Source organism: Gallinula chloropus (assembly GCF_964237585.1).
Source record: "Gallinula chloropus genome assembly, chromosome: 20".
NCBI lineage: Eukaryota > Metazoa > Chordata > Aves > Gruiformes > Rallidae > Gallinula > Gallinula chloropus.
The window spans coordinates 457,919-484,179 of NC_140105.1; the positions used below are offsets into that span (position 1 = coordinate 457,919).

The 26,261-nt window shown below is 60.2% G+C and overlaps 3 protein-coding genes across 3 annotated transcripts; 2 read left to right on the forward strand and 1 right to left on the reverse strand.

The window, feature by feature from the left end:
* Nucleotides 1–420: 420 nt before the first annotated feature.
* Nucleotides 421–2,759, forward strand: MFSD6L (major facilitator superfamily domain containing 6 like; the record flags this gene model as incomplete). The annotated part of the gene is made up of 1 exon (XM_084273704.1): nucleotides 421–2,759. One exon carries the CDS (start codon nucleotides 421–423, stop codon nucleotides 2,365–2,367), a length of 1,947 nt encoding a protein of 648 aa, XP_084129830.1. The 3' UTR covers nucleotides 2,368–2,759.
* Nucleotides 2,760–6,719: 3,960 nt separating this feature from the next.
* On the forward strand, nucleotides 6,720–17,519 carry LOC311199550 (bMERB domain-containing protein 1-like; the record flags this gene model as incomplete). The annotated part of the gene is made up of 6 exons (XM_084273663.1): nucleotides 6,720–6,795; nucleotides 11,209–11,329; nucleotides 13,937–14,010; nucleotides 16,474–16,588; nucleotides 16,709–16,782; nucleotides 17,401–17,519. 6 exons carry the CDS (start codon nucleotides 6,720–6,722, stop codon nucleotides 17,517–17,519), a joined length of 579 nt encoding a protein of 192 aa, XP_084129789.1.
* Nucleotides 17,520–21,124: 3,605 nt separating this feature from the next.
* Nucleotides 21,125–25,310, reverse strand: CCDC42 (coiled-coil domain containing 42; the record flags this gene model as incomplete). The annotated part of the gene is made up of 7 exons (XM_084273705.1): nucleotides 21,125–21,199; nucleotides 21,664–21,822; nucleotides 22,710–22,817; nucleotides 23,478–23,675; nucleotides 24,179–24,283; nucleotides 24,396–24,498; nucleotides 25,225–25,310. 7 exons carry the CDS (start codon nucleotides 25,308–25,310, stop codon nucleotides 21,125–21,127), a joined length of 834 nt encoding a protein of 277 aa, XP_084129831.1.
* Nucleotides 25,311–26,261: the final 951 nt, after the last annotated feature.

Below are 26,261 nucleotides of genomic sequence, written 5' to 3' on the forward strand. Positions count from 1 at the left end.
AGCGCTCCTGCGTGCAGGGATGGGCAGAAAGGGCTGAAACCTGGGAGCAGGAGCGTGTGAGCCCCGCGCTGGCTGCGCCTCGCTCCGCCCGTGCTGGGACTCTCCGCCCCACACCCCGCTCCCTTCGCGAGGGCTGCAGCGGCTCGTCCCGCTGCTCGTGGCCGGGAGTCCGCGGGCTGGCACAGCTCCGAGACCAGTTCACAGGCTGCTGGGGCGGGCTGTGGAGCAGCCCTGGGGGGCGGGCCGGGGAGGCGGGGCCGTGTCGCCGCTGCCTGGCAACGGGGCGGGCGCGGCCCCGGGCGCGGCGGCGGCAGGTGCGGGCCGGGCCGGGCCGGGCGGAGGAGGCCCGGGGCGGTGAGCGCGGCCCGGGCAGGCGCGGGGCGGCCCGCAGGTGCCGCGGGAGGAGCATGCGGCGGCGCCATGAGCGAGCAGTGGGACGTCGGCCGGGCCCTGGCGCTCTCCGGCCTCTTCCGCCTCCTGCAGGCCGCGGGCAGGGCCTGCGCCGCCCCGTTCCTGGCGCTCTACCTGCGGCACCTGGGGCTGCCGGCCGCGCTGGTGGGCGTCGTGGCCGGAGCCGGGCAGCTGGCGGCCGCCCTCCGCGCTCCCCTGTGCTGCCGCTGCCCCCGCGGCCGCCGGACCAGGCGCCTCCTGGTCGCCGGCTCCTTGCTGGGCTCGGCGGGGGCCGGGCTGCTGCTGACGCTGGTGCCCCCCGCGCAGCGGGACGCGGGGTACCGGTACTGTAATGCCAGCCAGCAGCCGGCGGGCCCAGGGGCCGGCCCCGCGCTGCCCGGCCTGGGCAGGGGCGGCCCCGCTGCCTTCGGTGCCGTCACGGGCGCCACGTCGAGACAACCGATGCCGACGAATGCTGGGCCCGCGGTAGCGGGTGGAGGGCCAGCGCTGCTCACCGCGGGCTCCCGGGGCCGGTTGGGCCCCACGGGCACGCCCGAGGGCAGAGGCAGCGGGGATGCACAGAGGAACGGCCACTCGGACGGTCCCTCCGGCTGGACAGCTTCTGTGGCAACAGGGAGCCGGGAGCCGGGAGAGACGCGAGTGCCGGCGGCCTACAGACCCGCCCTGCACGGGCTGCAGCGGGAAAGGGGCAGCCTGGGCTCTGCTGCGGTCGGTCCCGGTGGCAGCGCTGAGGAAAGGCTTCATGCCGCTGCCAGTCACGAGCTCTCTTTGTCCCAAACGACTCTTCCTGCTGCTGGAGGTGCGTACGTGTCCGGCAGCACTTCACACCGTCTGAGAGACACTCCGGGCGTCAGCTTCGAGGCCGCGCGGAACGTCTTCTGGGACAGGGAGCACCAGGTTTTCCTCATGGTTCTGGGTGCTGTCGTGCTCTGGGAGCTGCTGGCTACTTCCCTGGAGTGGGCGGTGGATGAGAGTCTCTACGAGTACCTGGACTTTGTGGACGCGACTGACCGGTACGGCAAGCTGTGGATCTGGAGTTACCTGGGCGCATCCGCCGGCGCCTGCGGCATTGCCGCGCTCGTGGATCGTCTGGATTGCTTCCTGGGCGGTACAGTCAGCCGCCTGGCTGTCCATTTCTATGGCTACGCTCTGCTGGTGACCCTCGCGCTGCTTGTCAGTGTCTTTTTCCCTGTCCACGTGCCCAGGAAATCCGACCATGCCAGCAGGACGGCCAAGGCCCTGGCCCAGCTGTGCAGCGATGGCCGGGCCGTCCTCTGTGCCGTCACCGTGTTCCTCACCGGCGCGGCCGGCTCTGCGGCACACAACTTTCTCTTCTGGCAGCTGCAGGACCGCGGCAGCGGCGAGCTGTACATGGGGCTCTCTGTGGCCGTCGGGCTGCTGGCGGAAATTCTGCTTTACCCCTTCAAAGCGAAGCTGCTGAGCACCTTCTCGAGCAGCAGGATCGTTGCGGCCAGCCTCAGCCTCCTGGCCCTGCAGCTGCTGGGCTACTCCTTCCTGTGGACTGCCTGGTCGGTCCTCCTCATCCAGCTGTTGTCTGCCTTCAGTCACGGTGCTCTGTGGTGGGTGGTGAACATGACAGTGGATGACATTGCCACTCCAGGCACCGAGAGGTCCCTGCAGGCTCTGCTCCAGGACCTCTGCCATGGGGGAGGAGCGAGCTTGGGCAGTTTTGCAGGAGGGTTTGTCGTTAAATACTTGGGGCTGGCGGTTCTGTACCGGGCGTTCTGCGTGGCCCTGGTGCTGTGGCTCTTCCTCTTCTCCATCGTCCACTCCAAACTGCCACGGCAGAAAAAAATCAATTACTCTCGTCTCCTGGCTGCTGATTCCAGTGATATGAGTGACTCTGAGGAGGAGAACGAGAGGGACTGGCTGGTGAGAGCCATGAAGGATGAAAGCTTCACTAGGAGTCGCTCACAACAGCTTGGGATCAACTAATCTGTACCTGGGTGTTGGGAGTGGAGCAGCAAGGGGTTATGATGATGCCCCAAATGACCATTAATTCTACACTGCAAAACATACACAGGACAGGGGTTTATTTTTAAAAAATAGAAATATTTTTATCTTATTAATTTATAGCATAGTAGTTTTTCCTTTTTAACTTAATGATTTTGCTTCCAAAATCAGAGCAAGGTTTTTCAGGTACACGTCTGCTGAAGTGAAAGGAGCTAAGCTTTCAGTCAGAAAAGCAAACTTGAGTAAGATTCGTGCTCCTCAGAGCTGATGCTGTGGAAACTGTGAGTAAAAGCTGTGACCTGTACTTTGACACAGTTGAATGAGAAAGCTTGTAATGTGAACAGCACCCTAAACCTTTTCAGGGTGCTCTGCCTGTGAACTCCCCTCAGTGAGTAAGGGGTGTGAATAAAACAGATGGTTCCTTCGCTCTGCTTTGGTTTGTAAGGTCAGGTTTTGCCACACATGGTCTTGTCTTCGGGGTTTAAGTGCTTCTGCATCGGTGTCTGTTGGGGGAGGAACGTCCCGTGTCAGCTCAGAGTCGCTGCCTGTCCGAACTCAGCCTGTGGACTTCCGTGTCTGTGTGTTTGCCGAGGGTGGCTCCTGGGGACAGGGTGGCTCCCAGGGACGGGGTGGCTCCCGGGGACGGGGTGGCTCCCAGGGATGGCATGTCTGGGAATCGGGCTGCCCTCCTGATCTGAGCAGCTCCTGTGGACTGGGAACTCGTGTCGGGCGATACTGGCTCAGCAGGGACTCGGTGCTGGGCGAGTTGGTGGGGGTGAAGCTGGTGATCCTCCGGGGCCAGCTTGGCCTGAGGGCAGCTCTCTTGTCACATTTCCTGGTCAGAACTTGATCTTGCCCTGAACAGGACCTGCTGAGCCCGGAAGGATCCTCAGGCTGCTTCCTCTGCCTCGTGTCACCTCAGCAGCACAGAGATTCCAACACCCCCTCAAAAGGTCAGATCAGCTCACAAATGAAAGATTGGCCTGATCTCACTAGAGGATCTGTGTGGGCCCTGGAACGGGGCTGGGGGAAGCTTTGGGCCCCCAGTCCTTTCACCTGCCACCAAAGCCTTCTTAGGTTTCTGAGGCGCTTCCTGCATCGTTCCTTTGCAGAGGGAAACACTTCAGTAGCGCTGTGCTCGTGTTTCACAGGCTGTGTGACAGCTGCAGAGCGCAGAGTGTTTGTTCAGGTGTGTATTTAGTGTGTGGTGTGCAAGTGGTGTTGCTGCCTGTCGCCCTGCTGTGTTCTGGACTGGGTAGGAAGTGGTTGGAGGTGAGGAGAGGCAACGCCATCAGAGATGATCTTTCTCTGTGGGCATCGATTCCAGATGATCTGCGCATCAGATGCTCTCAGGGCAATTAGCTCTCCCTTTCCCTGGCACAAATCACTGCGCCATGCACAACACTCCACTAGAATGACTCTAGAGATAGAATTGTCCTCGTGCCAAGAATAACTGGAACTTTTTATTAAGGTGTTACCCTCTCCCAGGAATCCAGAGAACAATTGAAGTGTCAAGAATCCATCCCAGCCTTGTTATTTTTAATACCTCAGGGCTCTAATTACTTGCTAGCAGAGTATCTGCCTTCCAGTGCTGAGGACTGTTCCTGAGCGCAGCCGTGGAGCCGTGTGAGGAGCGCTGCAGAAGTAGCTGGAAGGGTGTAAAACGCGGCTGTGTCTCCAGCCGGGAGGGACCGCCCGGTCTGAGGCGATTACAGGGCTTTGTGTGCCCCCTCGATCCGCCTCGGCAGCTGCTGTCACCGCCGAGGGAACCCGCGGCGTGGGGAGCGCCTGTGCATCCCTCCTGCCGCCAGCCGGAGGGGTGATGCTACAGTCAGCTGGAGAGCCGTGGGGTGACTGCCCAGCTCCTGCCCCCGCGTCCTTCTGGCCAGGGGGCGAATTGTGCTCAGCCCCTGCGAACAGGGAGCGTCTCAGGGACGGCCCCAAGCTGCACTGTGATCATCTGCCCTAAGAAGATGGGTATTTGAGAGTTATGACTCCAGTGGACACGTTTGGTGCCGGTTCAGGGGGAGTTGTCCAGTGTGAAACACATCCTGGGCCACACACCCTGTGGGAGGGGACGTGGCAGAGGGCTCAGCACCAAGGAAGTCGTATGGGTTTAGTTACATAAAGCATTTTCCTCTGGGGTTTGTACATCTGTGTGTGAGCTCTGCACCGGTGACCCGGCTCCTCATCTGTGTGCCCAGAGGGTGAGGAAGGAGGTGGGCTCTGTCGGTGCTGTGTGAGACACCATCACCCCGAGCCTGGCTTGCCTGTTCTGAGCCTGGCTTGCCTGTTCTGAGCCTGGCTTGCTGCTTCCTGCAGCAGTAAGAGGATTCTAAGGCACAAGAGCTAACCTGCCCTTGGGGAGAATAGATTCCCGTGATGTATTTCCAGCCAACTCAGCAGCTAGCTTTGCTTTACTTTGCAACCCATGTTGGAATCTTTAAGGTTTTATTCATAAAGAGCAATTGTAAAGTTAAAAGTGATTATTTTTATCACGTAAGACTTTACTGTTTGCTACCACACAGTGAACTTTAAGCAAATTTCAGAGGTTAATATGCAGAAATACTCTTTTTTCCTGCCCCTTGGTGTCAGTCTGGGGTCTGAGTTGAGCCATGTCCTTCTCTGATTTTGATTTAATGGAGCTCAGAGACCACAGCCAGAGCTGGAGAGTGAGGCTGGCACAGGGACAGTGTTTGTACCCCTTGGATTTTAAATTTCCCATGTATGGGGACTGTGTGAGAGGTTCCAAGGGATCTGGGTAAATCAGTTTTACTGCCCATGACACTGATTGCAGGATGATCTCTCCCTGTCCTTATCTCACTCCTGAGCCTCTCAATATCTGTTTTCTCCCCTGTCCAGCTGAAAAGGGCAGTGACAGAGCAGCTTTGGTGGGTGTCTGGCCCCCAGCCATGGTCAGACCACCACACCTGTCATGCAGACCAGTGTGAGCATCCCAGGACCCATTAAAACTCCCCAGCTCTGGCCCCGAGGACGTGGAGCATCCTGGTGCTCAGGAAGAGCCCAGAGGCAGTTTGCATGGGCACGGCTGCACCCTGCGCTGCGCTGGCCGTGATGCCCCTCTGCAGGGTGGGCTTCACACAGTGACTGGCTGGATGCAGCAGACCAGGTAAGGTGTGCTAATTACACTGTGACTCCGTGTGTGACTCTGGGCTGTTGTGATTTAACCCCACACCTCGTGGAGAGCAGAGTGAGCGTGCAGGACGCGGTGGGTTCAGTGGCAGCCCGCAGCAGGCCTGGCTGCTCCTGTGGCAGGGTAAAGCACTGGCAGGTTTCTCTCCTCTGCACGGTGCAGCCACCACAACACAGTGAGTTACTTCGGGCCCCAGCTCACAATTACAGTGATGCTCATCAGTTAACGAGCCGAGGAGCAGCCAGTTGGCTATTCCTGCCCTTCACACGGCATCCACCCCACAGCATCCCGGAGCAGCCTGTCCCGCAGCGGGGCTTCTCCCACCTTGCCTGGGAGCCTGGGGGTTAGAGTTACAGCACAGCTGCCTTGCAAAACTCGGGGTGTTCCTGAGAGATCCCTTGGGGTAGTGACACTTTGCATTTCTGGGGACACCCCGCAGCAGGGGGTCCTGCAGAGGCTTTGTGCTGTGCCTGGCTCAGAGGTGCCCGTGTGTTCCTCCTTGCAAGGTCTTTACTGGGGGCTGGTCACAGCCCTGCCTCACCCCCAGCTCACCTCAGGCTCTCCTGCTCATCCCTGGGGACAGGAGCAAGGCGTCCCCCCCGGGAAGCCTTTCCCACCCCGCACTGGCTGTGCCTGGGGACACACACACACTTCTATTGCTGCAGGGACTTGTGTGGCTGTGGAGATGTGAAACAGCTGGAATGGGTTAAACCGGCACCGTGCTGCCGGTACCTGAGCCCCGGGGAGATAATGACCCAGGTGATGCTGCAAGGGGGAACCCGGGGCAGGTAATAACCTGGGGGAGGGACCCGGGGGAGGTAATAACCCGGGTGATGCTGCAAGGGGGCACCTGGGGCAGGTAATTACCTAGATGATGCTGCTACAGGCACCCGGGGCAATAATAACCCAGAGGGGTCTCGGGGCAGCGATAACCCGGGTGATGCTGCAAGGGGGGGGACCCGGGGCAGCGATAACCCGGGTGATGCTGCAAGGGGGGGGACCCGGGGCAGTGATAACCCGGGTGATGCCGCAAGGAGGGACTCTGGGGCAGCGATAACCGGGGGGGGGGCCGGGCGCCGTCGCGGGGGCGGCGGCCGGCAGAGGGCGCGGAGCGGCGGGCGCGGAGCGGGGGAGCCCCCCCAGCCCCGGTGGAGCGGCGCGGCGCGGGCAGGGCTGCGGCATGGAGGGGAGCCGGGACCCCCCCCGGTACGGATCGCTGGAGTCCACCCGCTGGCCGCCCGCCGGCGCGGGGCCAGGTGAGCGCGGCGGGGCCGGGACGGGCGATGACGGGTCCAAACTTTCCCCCCACCCGCCAACCCCGCCCCGAGCCCGCGGGTCCGGGGGTCCCCGGGCCCCGGCAGCTGGCGGGGAACCGTCCGCTTCGCCCCCCAGCCGGAGCCCCGCGGGTTCTGCCCGCAGCGGTACCGGCGCCGCCGGAGCCCCGCGGGCATCGGGAGCGGGGCAGGAGGGGCGGCGGGAAGGGGCGAGGGGGGGAGACGGACGGAGAGGAAGGGGTGGATGGAGGGAGGGATTGAAGGGGAGATGGAGGGAGGGAGGGAAGGGCTGGATGGGGAGAGGAGTGGATGGGAGATGGGAAGGGGTGGATGGAGGAAAGGAAGGACGGAGAGGAGGGACTGGATGCGAGGGGAGGCGGCTGGGGGGATGGAGGGAAGGAGGGATGGCTGGAGGGAACGAACCGGTGGAAGGAGGGATGCAGACCCCCATCCGGCTGATGCTGCCCGGAGAGGCTGCTGAGCTGTCATGCCCGGCTGTGGCTATGGCTGTAAGCAGGAGACTGGGGAGCCCACCCTGTTCTTCACCCCTTCTCCCTTCTCTGACCAGTTCCTCCAGCACGAAACGGGGTGGGGGGTGGAAACCAGCGACCAGGGAGGTTGTCCAGGGCAGAGTCCCTGACCTTGAGGTGTGAGAAAGGGGCCCAATGCTGGGTTGTGGGGAGGGGAGGCTCCTGCAGCCCCTCTGCCATGACAAACCTCCAACCCTTCCCCATCCCCTTTGCCCCCTGCCCCTGGCAGGAGGGGGATAGGCAGCCAGAAAGGCACAGAAAGATGGATGGAGCAAACTCCAGCACCCTGATGGGTACTACAGTGTCGGGGTGCTGCCTGTGGAGCTGCTCAGCTCCCTGGTGAGCTGCCCAAAGTTTCAGTTCAGCTTTGTGTCTCCCAGCAATATGAACCCTGCCCCTGCCCTGCCTGGGAAGAGGCTCCGGGTGGAGATTCTGCCCTTGGCAGGGTCTGAGCACTTCCATCACCCTGATTCACTGCTCCCAGAAGCTGGGTGACAACAGGGTGGTCCAGGGAAGGGTCAAACACTTCCTGGGCTCAGGGTGATGGGTATGGTCCAGGCATCCCCTGTCAGGGGCAGGGTTCTGGTGGCTGTGATGTTTGCTGGGTCAGTCCAGCTCTGTGAAATCCAGCGACCCTCAGGATGGGCAGGGGCTGGTGCCTGGTTTTTTAATGCTGCACTACAGTTAACTACAGTTCCCAGGAGGTCTCAGGCCAGCCCTGCAGAGTGCTGAGCACACACAGCCCCTTGCCCTGCTCAGGAGGTGACCCAGGGGAGCGTGCACACAGCAGTGAGGTGTCACAGAGAGCCCTGGTGATACCCTCCCTGTAAGTCATCCCAGGGAAGCTCACCTGTGGACTCTGGTCGCTTTAGGGCTGTCTGACAGGGCCCCAGGGGTGCTGGGGTGCAGCACCCCTGATTTGCACTGGCTGCACCTTTCTCCCTGGTTTACTAGAGGGGGCACAGGCAGGGAGACGGTGCCGTGGTTTGTAGGGTGCTGGTAGCTGGGATCTCTCCCATCTAAGGAGGATCCTGTCCTCTGTGACCCTGCTGGGCCGTGCACTGGCAGTCTGGGGGCTCCTGTCCCTCCAGCCAGGCAGTGTGGGTGATGGGGACCACGGCACCGCTGAGCAGGCTGCCCCAGCGCCGGGCAGCAGGGTGCTGAGGGCTGGTGTCGATGCCCCTGCCCGGCTGCAGGTGGCTGAGTTAAAGGGCTCTTGGGATGGAGCCCGAGGAGGGAGCTCTGAACCCCTCCCCGGGGGGCTGTCAATCAATTGCCCAACTCTAATCACGGAGTGAACGGCTGAAAGCTCAGCGCTGCCTGGCTGCTGCTCTGACTCATCCCGGGCTTGCTGCGCGCCGGCTCAATGTTTTCCCCACAGCGCTGTGGAGTGCGAGTCTCTGGCTGTTACACTCCCAGGAGCCGTGCGGGCTGCCCCGGGCCGTGCGCGGTGAGCGGAGCTCCCCCGAGCTCCAGCCCCAGCTGTGCCCCGAGCTCCAGCCCCAGCTGTCCCCCCGTCCTGGGTTTGCCGGGTTGAAGCGGGGCCGGTCGAGGGTCCTTTTGCTTGGGCAGCACGGGGATGATTCCTGTGCCTGGCTCAGCAGCTCTGTGTGCACCCTGGGCAGCGTGGCTCCACCTGGGCACTGTCCCAGTCGGTCCCTGAAGGGACACACGGGGCTGTGAGCTTGATCACAGCTTCAATAATGTTTACATCCCTCCCTTAGGCCCTCACTGGTGTCAGGCACTTAGGGGGGGTGTAAGAAACCTGTTCTCAGCTTTGGCAGAGCCATCCCCAGGGAAATCTTGTGCCCAGCTGCCTGCTTGCAGGACCTGACGGGTGATGGGTTCCAGTCCCTCGTGAGCTTCCAGTGTCTGCAGCTGCTGTTTGTTTTATGGTGTCACTGGCACCGTGTGGGTTCAGGGGCACACGGTGCCCTTGGGTTTCATCCCTGTCTCCTGAAAGATGATGGGGTCTGACCCATGCCTGTGGCTACTGGGGGGTGATAACTCAACATCACCCTGTATCTGCCCGGAGAGAGAGCTAGCAGGGAGGATCTGTACTCATGAGGGTGAGGAGCTTCCAGCTCAAGCCCTGCAGCCACCGCTCTGCTGCGTGGTGCAGACCTGCCCAGTGTCTCCAGTTCACTGGACACTCCTGGTCTGCAGTGGGAGGGTGGGAAATGTCCTACAGAAAGGGAACCAGGGAGGGCAGCTCCTTCTGAGCAGGGTGGTCCCAGCCACACTGTTCCCCATCTCCAGTGGGAACCCACCCACCCACCATCCAGCCAGGAGCTTTTTCATTCTTACATGCAGCTGCCGATGGGCTGGAAACAATTCCCAGCCTCCTGCCACAGAGGAGGGAGAGCAGCCCAGCCCTGACAGCCCCTCCCTTCATGCACACAGGTGAGGATTCACCTCTGCTGTCTGGGATGGCTCCTGCTGGTGAGGTTCTGGGATGAGAAGGGAGAAGTGGTGCTGACACCTGTTCCAAGCCCTTGTGCTCACCCACTGGGAAACAGCCAGCCAAATACTTCTGCCACCAGTGACATTCTGGGTTATCCACCCACCCAGGCCAGGAGTGACAGTCGTCCTCCCCCACACCCACCCCATTGCTCCTGGCAGTGATTAGAGTTGTCCTTGGCTAATGAAAGCAGCAGGGATCTCGTATCTTTATTTACTGGAGCATCTGTAATCACTCTCATCATCTTATCCCAGTGACAGAAGCACTGGACCAATGCAGCTTATTCCTGACAGGTCAGGAGCGACACCAAAGCACAGCCGAGCCCCGGGGAGCGGCTGCCCACAAGGACAGGCTGTGCCCTGTGCTGGGTCCTGTGTCACCCTCAGGGCATCCTGCCTGTCCCAGTGCCCAGCCCCAGCTCCTGCAGCACCAGCAAGGTATCCTGGGCAAGACAAGCACTGGGGTGGCAGAGCAGCAGGATGCTTGGGATGAGGGACCTCAGTATCCTGGTCCCCTAGCAACCACAGTGCGGTCCCCTAGCAACCGCATCCTGGCCCTGTAGCAACCACAGCCTGGTCCCCTAGCAACCCCCTTCAGGCCCATAGAAACAAGGCTAGGGGAAGGTTTCCCTGCACGTTTGCAGCAGAGGCCTTGAGCAGGAGCTGATGGAGGGTGATGCACCCAGCCCCACGCCTCGTCCTGCCCCCTGTGTCTGTCAGTCTGTCCCGAGCAGGTGCTGGCTCCTGAGAGCATCCCAACAGCTTTGAATGGGGAAAGTCGAGGGTTCAACCTGCTGCTGTGGCCTTTGTGGCTGGGGGAGGGGGAGATGACCTCCAGGCTGTCCTTGCCAGTTTCCAGGCCAGAAACAGTGGAAAACTGTTCACCAAGCCACACCAACCCAAACCACCTGTATTTGCACTAATAAACCTCCTCTGCAGCAGCCTTGGAAGCACCTCGCTCTGGGCATGTCATCTCAAGCAGTTGTATGTGATGGGTAGAGGACCAGTGTGTGCAGAGGATTCTGCCTTGTGCCTCAACGGCCTCTTCCTGCCCTGTACCCTCAGCACTGGCCTGGGTTCCCTTGGGGATCTCCAAGCCACACGCTCCAGCTCTGACATCTCCCATTCCCACACCTCAGCTGCCTGGAAAGTCCTGCAAAGCGTCAGTACAGGCAAAGCATCCTCACCACCTGCTCCATGCCCTGTATGTGGTGTTGACTTCCCATGGGCTTCTCCTCTCACAGCACTCAGCAGCCTGAAAACCAGTTTAACACCCCACGTGCTTGGTGGTTACACTGGTCTGGTGCTTGCAGGGGGTTCCCTGTCACAGCCCCGTGCTCCCTGCTCTCCTCAGCTCGTGTTTAACATCTTCTGCTCAGTAACGTGGCTCCTGTTCCGTTTGCAGAGGATGAGATTGTCTCCATGGCCGACTCCACCACCACCATCGATGACATCGAGGGGGAGCTCTTCAAAATCGAGAGGATCAGGGAGATCCTGGTGCGGAGAGAGTCGGAGCTGCGCTACATGTGAGTACCCACCCCCCTTCTGATCCTTTCTCCTCCCTGCAGGGTGGGTGCTGGGTGATGCTCAGCTGCTGCCTGGGGCAAAAGCACAACCACAGCATCCTCCCAGCTGCTCCTCTCCTCCCCCATCCCCTGGCTGCCAGGGGACATCAGGACACATCAGGGCTGGACAGACATTGGTGCCTGGTGCCTGTCTCCACACTGCATCCTTCTTTCCACCCCAGCACTGAGTTTCCAGCCAGAGGTGGGGGCAAATATCTTCTCCAGGGTCTGTTTCAATAATCACAGCAGCTTTTGACCGAAATCTGGAAGTGTTCCACACTTCAGGCAATCAGATACTCAGTGTTGCAGTGGTGCTCACAGCCCTCAGGGCGATAAAGAACATCTTCCCTTCCCAGGGTGTGTCTGGGAGCACAAGGACTGACCAGCACCCACAGTCTGGGTTGATTCAGCTTTTTAATGCCACTCACTTGCTGTACTCAGCCTGGTCCTCGTTTTCCCTGCTGCCAGGTCAGCACAAAGCCTGGGGTCTTTTACTGGTAATGGCAAAAATCATCTTTCCCAGGCTGCAGCACTTGATCTGCTGCTTTCTCAGCATGTCTGGGTCGTGTGTCCCCCCCACGCTACGAGGGTCACAGAAGCCTGGAAGTGCCTGTGTAAATCCCTGGTCTGGGGGAGCTGTGAGCTGGGCTGAGGTTTAGATGCACAGGCTGGGAGAGGTGACCTCTTTGAGGCACAGTTCTCTGAATGTATTGTTGGAAAGGATTGTTGGAAATCATAAACAGTGTAGTTCTTAAATCCTTTCCATGGCAACCAGTACCCAGGGGTGCTGTCAGAACTCACATCTCTGGCTTCTTCTTATCCCTTTCTTTGTCTCCTTCCTTGGCTTGCCCTTGGAAAACAGAAGGAGCTCACCTACAGAAACCAGGCTGCAGGGTGGGCACGGGCTCAGGAGTGATCCCCTGGAAGCTGGGGAGCATCAGGCTTGTCTGTCTGTGGGGGCTGGGGGTGCAGAGTCGAGCATCGACTCTGCGGGGCAGGGAGAGCTGAGGGCTTCCCTGAGCATCACTGCTGGGGAGGAAGGAGCCCAGACCTAGGTCAGAGTCAGCAGATCACAGGATGTGTACAGCTGGAAGGGACCTCTGAAGGCCACCCAGTCCCACCCCTGCAGGGACACCTTTAACTAGAGCAGGGTGCTCAGAGCCCCATCCAGCCTGACCTCAGTGTCTCCAGGGATGGGGCCTCCCACGTGGCTGAAGCTGCAGTAAGTTTCATTGCCAGTGGCAGGAGTAGCCTCAGGTCCAGCAGCAGCCTTCTGGGTGCCCCTCTTCACAGTCTCTCCCAAGATTTATGGAAAGGAGGGTTTTTATTATTGCCCATTTCTTACTCCCCTGATCAGTTTTACAGCACTAAATTCCAGTTTAATTCCAGCAGCATCCCTGTCACCCTTTGGCTGTTGCACTCAGTGTGTCACCAGCCACCAGCCTGTTGCCCACGGGTCCCGTGCAGTGTCCCTGCCGATGCTCCTCCTGCAAGCCCAGGGCTGAGCCACCACAGCAGGACAGCAGGACAGCAGGACCCCCGCTCCCCACCTGCAGCTCCCAGACGTGGCGTTGGTGGGTCTGCTCAGCACAGTGTGCCAGCAAATGAAGACACTGCCAGATGGAGCAGAGATCTGACAGAGCCAAGAGGAAGTGTCCTCCCCTGCCTGGATGATCCCCTCCCACGGCAGCATCTCACAGGGTCCCTTCACCACTCTGTTTATTTTCCCTCATTAACGTCTCTGGTGTCCTGGGCTCCGCTGACAACGCTGCATCTGCAAGTGGCTGCAGCCAATGTGACTCATCCCAGAAGGGGGGATGCTGTGACTCAGTGGAGGGACCAGCAGGGTCACTGGGGATGCAGACAGGGCTCTCAGTAACGAAGGCTTCAGAGAGAACCCAGAGCACATCTGCTCTGTCACGTACTACCAGCAGACACACAGCATGTGTTGGGGTTTCTCCTCACCCACAGCTATGGGGCCACAAACCTCAGCTCAGCTCCTCCAGGTAGGACGAGTTCCCCTGTGTCCTGCAAAGCATCCAAGGAGTCCTCCTGCACTGAAGGCTTGGGCAGCCTTGGGAAGCTCACGCTGAGATGCTGGGGTGCTTGGCAGGGCTTAGGAGGAGGTATGGGGACGTGTGTCGATTCGTTTCTCCACCTTAACTCTGCAGGAGGCTGTACAGAGACACCAGATCTTTACAGAGACACCAGATCTTGTCATGCAGCACCAGCTTCCATTTGCTTTTGGATTTTGCTGCCTGGGGATTACTTTTGGGGAGGAGGAGGAGCACAGCAGGTACTGCATGGTGGATGTGCCAGGTTTTAATGAGGCTCCGTTGTCTTCAGAGCGATACAAGTTTGTTTCTGTCTCTGAGAAGCAGTGGGGCAGCCCAGGCAGCTGCAGGAAGAGCTCTGAGATGAAGTGGGCTGCTGTGTCCCGTGGGAAGGCAGGCAGACCTGTGCTCCCTGGGTGTGCTGCCTTCCTGTGTTCTTTGGGTGCTGCTCTGAGGGTTTTGCACCTCTCCTCTCCCAGTCTTTCCCTCAGTGGTTTCATCTGTGTCTCTGCAGGATGGATGACATTCAGCTCTGTAAAGAAATCAGCCGGCTGAAAAAGGAGCTCCAGAAACTCATAGCTCTCCCAGGTGAGGCTTTGTAAGAGCTGCACCCTGCTGCTGCAGCCAGCAGAAAGGTTGCTGTGAAATGCAGGAGGCCCTGGGATGCTCCTGGTCCTGGGATGCTCCTGGCCCCGGGATGCTCCTCGCCCTGGATGCTCCCACTGACCGTGCATGAGCATCAGGAAACTCAATGGCTTCTTGAGTCTGGCATGGGATCTTCCTCGGGGGGTTTGCTGCTCACAGTGCTGCCCAGAGCCCTTGCTCAGGCCTGGGCTGAAGGGCAGAGGGAACAGAAGAGGAGAAAAAACCACTCCCAGCCCCCAGCAAGGACTTCACCTGTGTATTTAGAACTGGGTGGGAGATACATCCCTCTTTATTGGTACCCACCCAGGATTAAGCTTTGGGCCACCACCAGTGTCTCTCTGAAGATGCTGTACTCACAGTGAGCAATGGGAGTGTAGCAGGGGGTGATGTCTGGCTGCAGACAAGGGCCCAGCTGTGCACATCTGTTTCCCAGAGCAGCAGCTCAGCTCCAGTTCCATACCCAGGGGTATCTCAAAGCCAAGGGTGACAACCCCCCTCGAGCCTTTCTGGTGCCCTCGTGTGGCTGTGCTGCGTGTGCCGGGGAATCTCCAGCACGCAGCTAGAGCCCGACTGCTGCTTAACATGCAGGTCTTGACCAGCTCAGCACAGCCTGGCTGCACCCAGAGGGGGGTTCTGGCAGGGGAGGGGAGGGTTCTGCTCTGAAAACAGGAGCTGCTTGACGAGGTGTAGACCCGGATCTCACGCGGGCTTCTAATTCAAACACCTCCTAGTTCATAAAGCAAGGCTTGACTGAACTGAGGACTCAGCACAGAGATGAACCTGGCCTTTTCTGGCCCTGGAGAGGTGTGGCTGGATTTCCTTCCTCTGCTTTGGTGTTTCTCATCTTGCTTTTTCAGCATTCCTGGGTTCAGCTGGGAGCAGGGACGCTGCTTGTGTCAGGGATGCTCCTTTTGTTGCCTTTATAACTTGGCTCAAATCAGAGTGTGCTGGGAGAATCCTGCAAACTGCTGGTCCTGTGAGGCCATCACAGCTTTTCCTTCCCGAAAATGGTGCTGGGTCTGGCTGGAGCTTCAGACACCAGTGGGTACTCAGGGCTCAGCCAGACCCGTGGCCTGAAATCTCACCAGACCAAGGTGCCTTTAGCAGTTCAGGGGGGTTGTAGTCGTGATGGACTCAGACATCAGGAAGCCAGAAGGAAGTGCAGTGTTGCTGCTGTGGGTATGTGAACCCTGCCAGGCTGTAAGTCAGGAGCAGCAGCTGCTACCTGGCTGCAAACAGGCGGGTGCTTGTGCAGAGCCCGATGGCTCTGCTGTGTCTGGCCTCCCAACGGCTGCCAGCAGGGCTGTGGGACGGTGCCCATGCCCAAGGAACTCTGCACTCTCTCTTCATGGCAGAGGACCAGCAGCTGTGGCTCAGTCCCCACCAGCTTCCCCTGCCAAGAAGCCCCAGCTCGCTCCTTGCACGAGGCCACGACTGCAGGAGGAACTGGTTTGCTGGGGATGCTTCTGCCAGCACGATGGTCACGAGGGGTTCCTGCTGCCCAGACCCCTGCAGCAGCACCTCAGTGCATGGCATGGGAATGTTGCTGCATTGTTATTTAGCTGAAGGAAGACTGGGGATTGATCCATCCCGTGCTGGATTGATTTGGAGCTGGCTGCTGCATTCAGAAGTGGTTATTAAACAGCTGCAGCACAGCCAGTCGTGGCTTCTACCTCAGGTAGCTCTCCATCTGTGTTTGTCACTCCTTAGCCCTGTCTCTATCATCTTCCCCTACTGCTGTGTACCAGCTCATACAGGACATGACTTCACAGTGATGAGAGAGTTTTCAGGGCTTCACTCACTCCCTGCCCAAAGCAGCATCTGGAGTTGCCTGGCAGACACTCCTGGTCATCCGTGTCGCTGGGGTGGGAACTGAGCTGACTCTGAGGGTCAGATGCAGAGGTGAGCTCACTGGGATGGTGTTCAGCAAGAGGATAAGGCTAAAGCAGCAGTGGATCACCTTGGTTTTCAGTTATCTGTGGGATGAATGGTGGTGTGAGACATTACAGAAGCACCTGGGCATCGTTGGCAGCTCCCTGTGCACATGAATCCCTGGCTGGTTTCTCAACCACGTGGGAAGACCAAGGTCAGAGGTCTCTGGACCCCTACCCCATGCTCTGCAGAGCTCATGGGTGCATCTCACAGTCCCCAACCCCATAAAAAACCTGGGGCAAAGTTAAAAACTGGAAGTTTGATGACAGCAGACCTGTGTGCTCCCACCCAGGCTGGTTGGGGAAGAGGCTGTTTAGCAGCCTGTGTCTGGACCCAGGAGCTTCCTTTGGGCTGGGTTTTTACCCCCCCACCCCCCATCTGCTCCTGGAGAGAGCAGAGAGAGAGGAAGCTTGGTCTCAGTGGGAGGGATGGATGGCCCCTTGTAGTGTGTTAAATGTGTTCCCTGTCCTGCAGAGAACGAGAAGTCCAACGAGGAGAAGCAGAGGGAGGAGGAGCTGGTGCAGCAGATCCACAAGCTGGTGGAAACACGGGATTTCCTGGTGGATGATGTGGAATTTGAGAGGCTCAGGTAGCTGGGGGCACTCCCTTTCTTGCTCTGAGGCTGGTGCAGTGTGTCCTGTATCCTGCCTTGCCAGATGGGCCTGGTGTCTTGCTCCTTTCTGGGTGCCAACCAATCTCTCTGCCACAGGGAAAGGGAAGAGGACAAGGAAATGGCAGAGTTCCTGCAAAGTAAGCTCTCCAAAAGCTACCTCCAGAAAGCAAGTAGGTGGTTGATGAGCCTTACTCCTTGCACTGAACCTCCCTGGCAGCTTCTGCCCTTTCCTGAGCACTTTGTCTCCCAGATTTCATTGCTGTGCATGGTGCCAGCTCACCCACTGTCCATCTGCTGCTGGGGTGGGTGTGGGGAAGCAGCCACTGGGCGATGCTGGTGCTTGAGGTCACATCGTGAAAACATCCTGAATTGGTACAGATGTTTTCCTGGCATTTCCCAGCTGCCACGTCCTGTGAGCACAGGGACAGGTGGGTGTCCTCTTGTGGCTGATGCAGTCTGTCTGACCCTTTCCAGCCAGCACCTCATACATCATCACACCATTAGCTAAAGCCATGGGTTGTGGTGTCCACCCAGTCCTGCCCTCTTCCTGGCCTCTACCCTGTGCCTACACCGTTGCTGGAGGAACTCCGCCCCAGCGTGGCTGGAGGCACCTCCAGCCCAGCGTTCCCCGTGCCCGTGTCCTGCCCGTGACACACACGACACACACACAGTGATGTGCCCCCTGGATGCGGGAGCCGATGCCCAGCTGTGGGTCAGCATCACAGCTCTAAGAAGAGGAGATGGACCTGTGCCCTTGTCTCCAGGCTGACATGATGCCTTTTCCACAGCTCCCATCAAAGAGAAGAAAATGACTTCCAGGGGGCAGCAAACCTCTGCGCCCTACATGACCAAAACAGGCCTCACGCTGCTCAAGGAGTGCTGTGGCTTCACCTGCTCCATCATGTAGGCAGCCCCAGCTCCTCTGCACAGGACATGGCCATGGTAACGTACACACCCCAGGGAGGGGGCGGGCTGGGCTTCCCGGGCTCAGAAGTCTCAGGGGGTGGTGGGCCCTGGGGGGCTTCTCATCAGCACAGCCTGGTTTGGGCTTCCCCACCTTATCCCAGGAGGAGGCTGAAGCAGCCAGGCCCACAGAGGTGGGTGGTCCCCACTGGGCCCGCTCTGCCCAGCCCAATCTGCCTCCCCCCTCCTGTGCCCATCCAGGACTCTTCTCCTCAGAGCATGCTGCCAGAACTGGGGTCTGTGGGGTGCAGACAAGCAAAGCCTAAAGAGCTTGGTGAGGAGGGGGGCAAAGGCTGAGCTGGTGACAGCTGCTGAGCTGAGCTCACTCCTGGTGAAGACGCAGGCGAAGGGAGTCACAGCTGGTGGTGTCTGTGAGGATGTGCCCGACACTGACGTGCAGTGCTGGGCGCCAGCAGCACAAATCCAAGCCCAGACCGGTCAGCACAGGGCAGCAGAGGGTGAGCATGGCCAAACCTGAGTGCCAGGTCCTGACTGAGAGCACGTGTGAGAAGCACTGTGTAAGAGAAGGTGATGGCAATGGGGATGCAGAGGTGTCTGTGGGATCCTGAACACTGGGGCAGACGCCCACTGCGGCAGGTGGCTGACGCCCAGGAGTTAGTGCCACTGCCAGGAGGTGCTCTGTAAAGCAGGGCTGGCTCTAGGCAGTGGAGAAGAGAGGCACCAAGAGGATCCCTGGCTACAGCCCGTGGTGTCCTCTCTGTTCCTCCCCTCCCCAGGTCTCCAGCCAGGGTCCCAACGTCCGTCACGGCACACGCGCCCCACGGCAGCACCACCCCCAGGAGCCGCTCCACGGCTGCTGCAGGCTGGCACCATGGCCAGAGCCCTTGGTGCCACTCAGCAGCGTCTCCCCCATGACATCAACAAACACCCAGTCCCACCAAGCCCAGCTGGGAAGAGGTGTGTGCAGCAGCCAGGGAGCCCACGGCACACAGGACCAGTAAGTCTGGACATGGCAATGAAACAGGCGCTGGGAGAGCGTGTGTGACAGCATTGTGCCCCCCCACCCAGGACGTGTCTCAGCCTTGCCTTGCTCTACCTTGTGAGTCTCCTTGATGACTCTTCCCTGGTGATTCCGGAGGACTCTGGGTGGGGGATGTCTCTGGTCTGGCTGTTGCTGTGTGTGCATTGTTTCATGGCAGGGTGCCCTGGGGCTGCTGTGGGAACGTCTCTGGTTGGGGTTCCATTGTGTTTAGTGCAAAGTGCTCTGTGGTCTGCACAGGGCTGGGCACAGCCTGCAGGGCTGTCAGGAGGCTGTGGGATGTGCAAGGCCCTGCTTGTGTTCAGTGTTTGCTGGCTGTTTGGTGTGGATGGCCATGCAGAAGGGGCCCGGCCGCTGGTGGGGATCTGATGCTGTCTGGGCTGTGTCTGACCTGGGGGTGCAGGTGAGCAGCACACAGGACCCACACTGTTTCATGTGCATTCAACACTAATAAATGTCTGGTGGACGCTTGGTTTGGAGGTGTTTTTCCCCACCTGGGACCTTTGGAAGGGCAAGAAACTGCCCCCCTCCTGGAGTAATGCCCTTCAGTGCTCAGAGCCCTGGATTGTTGTGATGCGTTTGTACCCTGGTAACAGCCTCCTGTCCTCTCCAGGGCTCACTGGTACCGTTTATAGAGGGGCTGTGGCACATCAAATGCCTTCTATATGTGGCACTGCTTCATGGAGCACTGCAGGGGGGCTGGCTGCCCCCCCTTCTGTGTCCCACCCCCCTGCTCTCAGGGGGAGGAGTGGAACAGGCAGGACTGTGAGCTGTAGGGTCTTGTTTGGTGGGCCCTGTCCTTGGGATGGGCCACTAGAGAACAGGTGAGAAGCACCTCATGGAGGCCATGCTGGAGAGGACAAGGAGGTGGGAGATGGGCTGAGGAGGAGCAGAGAGGCAGGACGGGGTCTGTGCTTCGCTGGGTCCTGTCAGTTGTATAGGACCAGGGCACCTGGCAGTCAGACACCGACACGGCTGCTGCGAGGGGTCTGGGCGGCTCTGGCACCCGCAGCCTCTCTTGGACCAGGTGGCTGGAAGCTGCCTGTGCTCAAACAAGGCTTTAATTGGGGGTTAATGACTTCCACGTCCTTGCCATCTGGCACCTGCTGGCACGGAGCATGCCAAGTCCTGGGAAGATGCTCATCATGGGGGTAACGAGGCAGCAACCTGAGGTCCCTGCTGAGGACACACAGGGATGTCTCCCTGTGTCCCCCCCCGAGTGCCTGGGAGGGGAGGGAGGTGCTCTGCGTGTGGGAGCATCCTCAGGGACCCAGAGCTGACAGTGCCAAACAGCCAGAGCACGTCCCTGTCCCAGGCCCTGCACGGTGACAGCCACGCTCAGTGACAGAGCACGGCCCTGCCCCTCACCTTGCTCCCAGCCTCTCTGGGCACAAGCCCCTCCTGTGGAGCTGCCCCTCGGGGCAGAGAGCAGAGCACCAGGAAAGGCTGCTGCAGGGTGGTGGGAGCTGCTGGTGCTGAGCAGGAGCAGGCAGGGTGTCAGCAGCTCGGGGCTCCAGCTCGGCCGTCAAGTAGAGCTGAAGGGACGTGCTGGGTGTGAGGTACCAGTTGAGGGGGACACCTCCAGCCTCAGGCTGCTGAATGGAAGGAAGGTGTCTGCTTGGACCAATGTCTTGTCTTTCTATCCTTGTGCTGGAGATTCCTCAGAAGACCTCAGTGCAAGCATCCAGCTAAAGGCGACCACTCAGCAGTGCCCATCTGTCTGTCCTCTCCCCAGGCCCAGACTGGGGACAGTCGTGCCCTCAGAGCATCACTCCGAGAGGCAGCTCAGAGCTGCCTCCTCAGGGCTGGGCAGAGCTGCTCCTCTCCCATCAGCTGCACCAGTGAGCTGCATCAAAGCGGTGAGGGGGTGGCTGTGGGTGGAAGGAGGGGGACAGCTGAGTCACCTCTAAGGATGGGTATCAATTTTCCTGGTCCCTTTGGATACGTCGCTGCTGAGGCAGGTGCAGGGGCACAGATGTGCAGCATCGCCTCTGCGCGGGTGAGTCACGAGTTGGCTTTTCCAGTGCAGCTCCTGGTACTGTCACCAGTGCCTCCACAAGACACACACCAACCTCTGGGACTGCTGAGGCCCTCAGCAAGGCTTCCTGGCTCCTGCTTGGTTTTTTCCTCTCCTCTCTGCTGCTGGGAAGCAGCGGAGGCCAGGCCTGAGGAAGCACGAGGTGGGGACATCCTGCTGACCAGGCAAAGGCTCTCAGCTCCCTGGCACAACCAGCTGCTGCCCCCCCGCCCACTGCAAAGAGGTGTTAATGCCACCACGGGCTCTGTGGCCCCTTCCTCACCTGCCATCTGCCAGAGACAGCCCCCCTGGCCTCTGGGGTGAGCTGTGCTCTGAAGTTGCTCTGATGTTTCCAGCCCCCCAGGAAATAGAGGAAACACCTTGAGAAATCTGTAGGGTTTTAATAGCTTGAAAAGGGCTCAGCTCTTGGGCAGGACAAAATTGCTAGAGAGGTATGAAGCCTCCCTGGGAGAGCCTCCAGTGGAGGTGTCCTCCTCTCGCCCTCCCCATCCCTTGTGCTCGGCGCTGCTGCTCAGAGGCGGCTGCGCACGCTCCTCCGTCTCGCTGCCACGGCCACGTCTGAGAGGTCCTGGATGAGCTGCTGAATCTAGGGCAGGGAGGAGAGATGGTGGAGCTCAGAGCAGGGGTGGGAACAGGAGGCAGAGGGGAGCTTGTTGCCCCTTTGAAGGGCAAATCCCCCCCAGCTAAACCGGGCAGGTGGATAAGGCATCTGCCCGGCTGGGTGTGCACCACCAGATGGGCACGTGAGGTGAGGGCTGAGCTCAGGGCAGGGGTCAATGAAGCCAAACTTTGGCCATGAGTTGATTGGCATCCCCTGCCCCAGGGTGTGTGGCTCCCACTCCTTCTACCCCACAGGGACCCACACTCTGTCTCCTTGGACACGTTTGCCTGGTGTCCACTGCCCATTCCCCATGTCCAGAAGAGTCCCTCTGAAAATGAAGGTGTGTGCTGGGCACCTGGTGTCTCTGGGCTCTCCCCTCCCTTGGGGCACCTGAGGATCAGCACTGCTCCTGTTCTGGGGCAGGGAGAAGGGCTCTGGCTCGACTCTACCATGTCCAGCTGCCTGTGGCTGTCCTCCACTGGCACGTTGAGGTTGACTCTCAGCTGCGTGCTCGCGGACTGGAAGAGGCTGAGGATGGCCACCTTGACGGAGCCCAGCTCCTGCGCCCTCTCAGTAGTGGTGTTCTGCATGTCATCCCAGCGCGTCTGCTGAGCAGGGAGGAGACGTGGAGCATGAGGACAGGCCCAGCAAAGGGGCTTCTTCAGCACTGCAGACCCTGGCTTGGGGACCCTAACTTCCACACCGACCTGCTTTGCTGGGAAGAGCCTGTCCTTGCCCAGGGCAGTGCTGGAGGTGCTTCTGGTGGGAGCAGATCCCAGAACCAACACAGCTGCTCCCTTGCCCCAGGAACCTCCCCATCTCTCTGGCAGCTCCTGCAGCCCTCCCCACAGGCCCCATTTGCAGGACTGGCTGATAGAGACCCCTGGAGCAGCACATCCCACTGCCACCATCCCAGACCAGCTGCCACCCAGCTTTGCCTGGTGGAACCCTGCCATTGGAGCCTGGAGTGTCCACCAAGGGAATGTGGCAAGGTCCCCTCAGGATGGTGCCAAGTGAGCAGAGCTAAGGGCATTTCTGCACCCTGAACACTGGACAAACCCCAGGCATGTGCTGGAGTGTGCCTGGGGGTTGTGCCAAGGCAGACCTCCCCAGAGCCCCACTAGCTGGTGTCTTTTGACTGTGAGTTCAAGCAAGAAGGGAAAGTTCATGGTGGCTCAGAGAGAGCCTGGTTTTAACCCCTGAGGTAACCTGCTCCAGGCGTGGTCTGGAGCCCTCAGGGGGATGAAATTAGGCATCTCCTCTAGTCACAAAGGCTGCCCCTGAACCTTGCCATCACCCCACGGCTTAGGGATGGGGAGTCATCCCTACGACCCTCAGTCAGGCCTTGAAGATCCTCCCCTGCCCACCCCCCTCTCCTCACCCAGTGGAGGGTGTCACGTTGAGCCTGCTCAAGACGCAGTTGGAGCTGCACCAGCTGGTGCCTGTGCTGCAGGCTCTCGGCTTCTCTCTCTGCTGTGTACTGGTCCAGCAGCACCCTGGCTTGCTCAGACATTTCCACGTGCCCCTGCTGTGCCTGCAGCAGGTCCTTGCTCACCCTCATCAGCGTCTTGTAGCGCGAGATGACTTCCTGGATGTCCTCAAACTGCATCACAGAACTGGTGAGAGCAACCCCCCTGCCCTGCCCTCACCACAGCTCCCCTGCCCTGCCCAAGGACAGCACCTCCCCAGATGAAAGCTCCTCCCTTCCCAAACAGACAACCAGCCCAGCTGGTCTGTGAACCCCGTGCCTGTGCAGTGACACCCCCCTCTGCCAGTCCCACAGGCTGCACTCTGCCCCCCACCAGCACAGCACCCAGCAGCCAGTGCCCAGCCAGCCCCCTGCCCGAGGGGCAGCTGGGGCTGCAGGAGGGTGATGCTCAGAGCGATGCCTGGCACCCTTCAGAGAAGACACAGTGGTTTTGGCAACCGCCTGTGTTCCCATTCCCAGGCAGCTCTCCACCTCTCCCAAACTGTCCGTGTGACATGACACAGTGACACAAGGGGCTGCTCATCCCCCCCAGCCCTCTGCTCCCCACTTCTAACAGCTTTTCTTTGGTCTTCCCAAGCCTTCACCTCCCTTCCTGGTTGTCCCCTGCCCAACTCTGGTCCCCTGGGCTCACCCTGGCTTCAGGGAGCCTCTTCCCACCCAACCTCAGGTCTCTGGGTTTGGCCAGGTGTCAGGATTTCCCTGGGCTTGCCTTACATCTGCTGGGTTTAACACCTCCTTGAGGCCATGGTCTGTGTCTCTCACACCCAGACTCACCTGTGAGATCTTCACCACGTCCTCCAGGTATTCCTTGAAGATGGCATATTTCTGCACCTTCTTGAAGAGTTTCTGGTGCTCACGTCTCAGGGCTTCCAGCTCCCTCTTAGCCCTCAGAAGCTCGGTGTCCTTCTGTATCCTCTTCTCTCTCTCCTCGATGGCTTTCTTCAGCGCTTGCCTTCGCATCTCATCATTGTCCTGGTGAGGTTCCCCCACCAAACACACACAGAGGGACAGGGAGGCAAGGGGAGATGGAGCTGGGTCACCCAGCAGCACTCTGTCCTTCTCAGAGGAGAGGCCAGAACTGGAGCACCCGGGGAGCATCGTCACCCCCTGTTTAACAGGGGTTAATAATCCCTCTTGCACTGACCCTCTGGCCCTGGAGATGGGCCCCTGGGGTGACACTCTGACTCTCAGACCTACTGGTGTCAGTTCCTGGAAGACTCCTGGGTGTCGGCAGTGGGGACAGGCTGAGACCCTCTTGGGGGTGTTCGGGTCCCTCAGGACATCACACTGGTCTGGGACAAACCCCCTGCCACCCAAACCCCACCAGAGCTTTCCACATCTGAGGTGCCAGCCCCTGTGCCCGACAGTGCTGCTCCTCACACCTCTGGGCTCGAGGGAGGCTGGGACAGCTGTGGTGGCCCAAGACCCCAGGGGAGGGAGGGGGGAGGCAGTGGTGTGGCTCAGGGCAGCGGTACCTTTAAAGTCCTCCCGTATCTTTCCATGTGGCTCTTCAGCTGAGCTTCCTTGATGTGGAGGTCACTCCACCGGCAGGATACGAGTCCCATCTTGTCCCTGAAGGCCTGGCAGCACCAGAGTGAGTGACAGGGCTGCCCCACCCCTGGAGCCAGCCAGCTCCCTGCCACCACCCCCTGGAAACACACACACCCTCCCAGCACCCGGCCCCTTCCTCACCTGCTCCTTCCCCTCCAGAGCCTTTTGCATCCGTCGGGCCTGTTTTTTCTTCTCCTGGAGGGAGATGAAAGGAGTCAGGGTCTCCTCTGCCAGCCCCGCGTTCCTGCCACAGAAGGTTTCCCTGGGGTTACACACCAGACCCGGTCCCTTGGCAGGGTGTTGTGCTGCCCTGGGCAACCCAACCCAACACCACCTCAGATCCCACCTGCCAGCACAGCATCCCCCCCAGGATCCCCCTGACACAGCAAGGGGGGCTGCAGGGAGCAAGGGGGGGCTGCAGGGAGCAAGGGGGGCTGCAGGGAGCAAGGGGAGGCTGCAGGGAGCAAGGGGGGGGGCTGCAGAGAGCAAGGGGGGGGCTGCAGGGAGCAAGGGGGGGGCTGCAGGGAGCAAGGGGGGGCTGCAGGGAGCAAGGGGGGCTGCAGGGAGCAAGGGGAGGCTGCAGGGAGCAAGGGGGGGGGCTGCAGAGAGCAAGGGGGGGGCTGCAGGGAGCAAGGGGGGGGCTGCAGGGAGCAAGGGGGGGCTGCAGGGAGCAAGGGGGGGCTGCAGGGAGCAAGGGGGGGCTGCAGGGAGCAAGAGGGGGGGGGCTGAAGGGAGCAAGGGGGGGCTGTAGGGAGCAAGGGGGGGCTGCAGGGAGCAAGAGGGGGGGGCTGAAGGGAGCAAGGGGGGGCTGTAGGGAGCAAGGGGGGCTGCAGGGAGCAAGGGGGGGCTGGGGACAGGTAGTACAGGAGGAGACTGAGGCAGGGGAGACAACGGATGGGAGTTTGCCATGGGGGGAAGGACGGATGGAGGAGACTGAGAGGATGCAGAGGGTGGAGGAGCCCCCACTCACTTGAGCAGGGGCAGGTTCCTCCTGAACTCCACACGGAAATAGGCCAGCAGGTCCTGATCGCCCCCGGCAGCCATCCCTCCAGCCATCGGCAGGGGCCAGCGATCCCAGGAGCTCCTCCTGAGGGCTCGGCAGTGCCTGGGAGAGGCAGCTGGGCACGGCTGAGCCCCTGGCTGCCTCCAGTGTCTCGGGACCTTCCTTGCTCCAGTGGTGCCTGTGGCCACTGGCCGCTGCTGCCAGCTGGGACCTGGTGCTAGAAGATGCTCTGGCGGTTACTTGGCAACCAAAGCAGGGTGATGCCCCCACCCCAGGGAGGGAATTAACCGCTGTATCCAGAAAGCAAGCCTCAGATCCCTTCCCCTCACTGCCTCTGGTTCTACCTCTGCTGAAAATCAGCCCGTGTCCTGTGTCCTCTGCTGCCTGGACAGGTACCTCAGCACCCCGACATCCACATCCCAGCGAGGGAGCTCAGCCCTTCTCCCAGCGGGCAGGGACCCACCCGTGCTTCCCTGGGCTTGGAGGAGCTGCTGGTCCCCAGAGGAACACAGGAACCCACTGGACGAGCAGCTGGAAAGGTCTCAGCACATCTGAATCCCCAGCTCGTGCTGCAGAGCTGGCTCAGAGTCTGTCTGGGGCATGACAGCAGCCAGGCCCCTCACAGGAGCAGAGCTGAGGGCCGTGGGCATCCTCCTGTTCCAGTGGCTGAAGTTAAACCCCTGCGGTCTCTGAGGCGGGTGCTGGGCACTGGGACAGCCCTGCAAGCAGGTAAGGTTCGTTATCACTGGAGACAGACAGTGCCAAGGGGCAGTGCTGGCTGGCTTCCCAGCCCGTCCCTGGCACACCAGTGACAGACAGCCCTGGGGAGCAGGTGACGTCATCAGTCCCCTTCCCACGTGTTAGGGAGCAGGTGATGTCACCAGTCCCCTTCCCACACAGAGGGGCTGCCCCCATCCCTCTGGCTTTAGGTGTCTCCACAGTCCCTTCACACTGCACTGCCCGGTCACAGCCCTGCCCTGTCTGCTCCGGGAGGAACTCGGCTC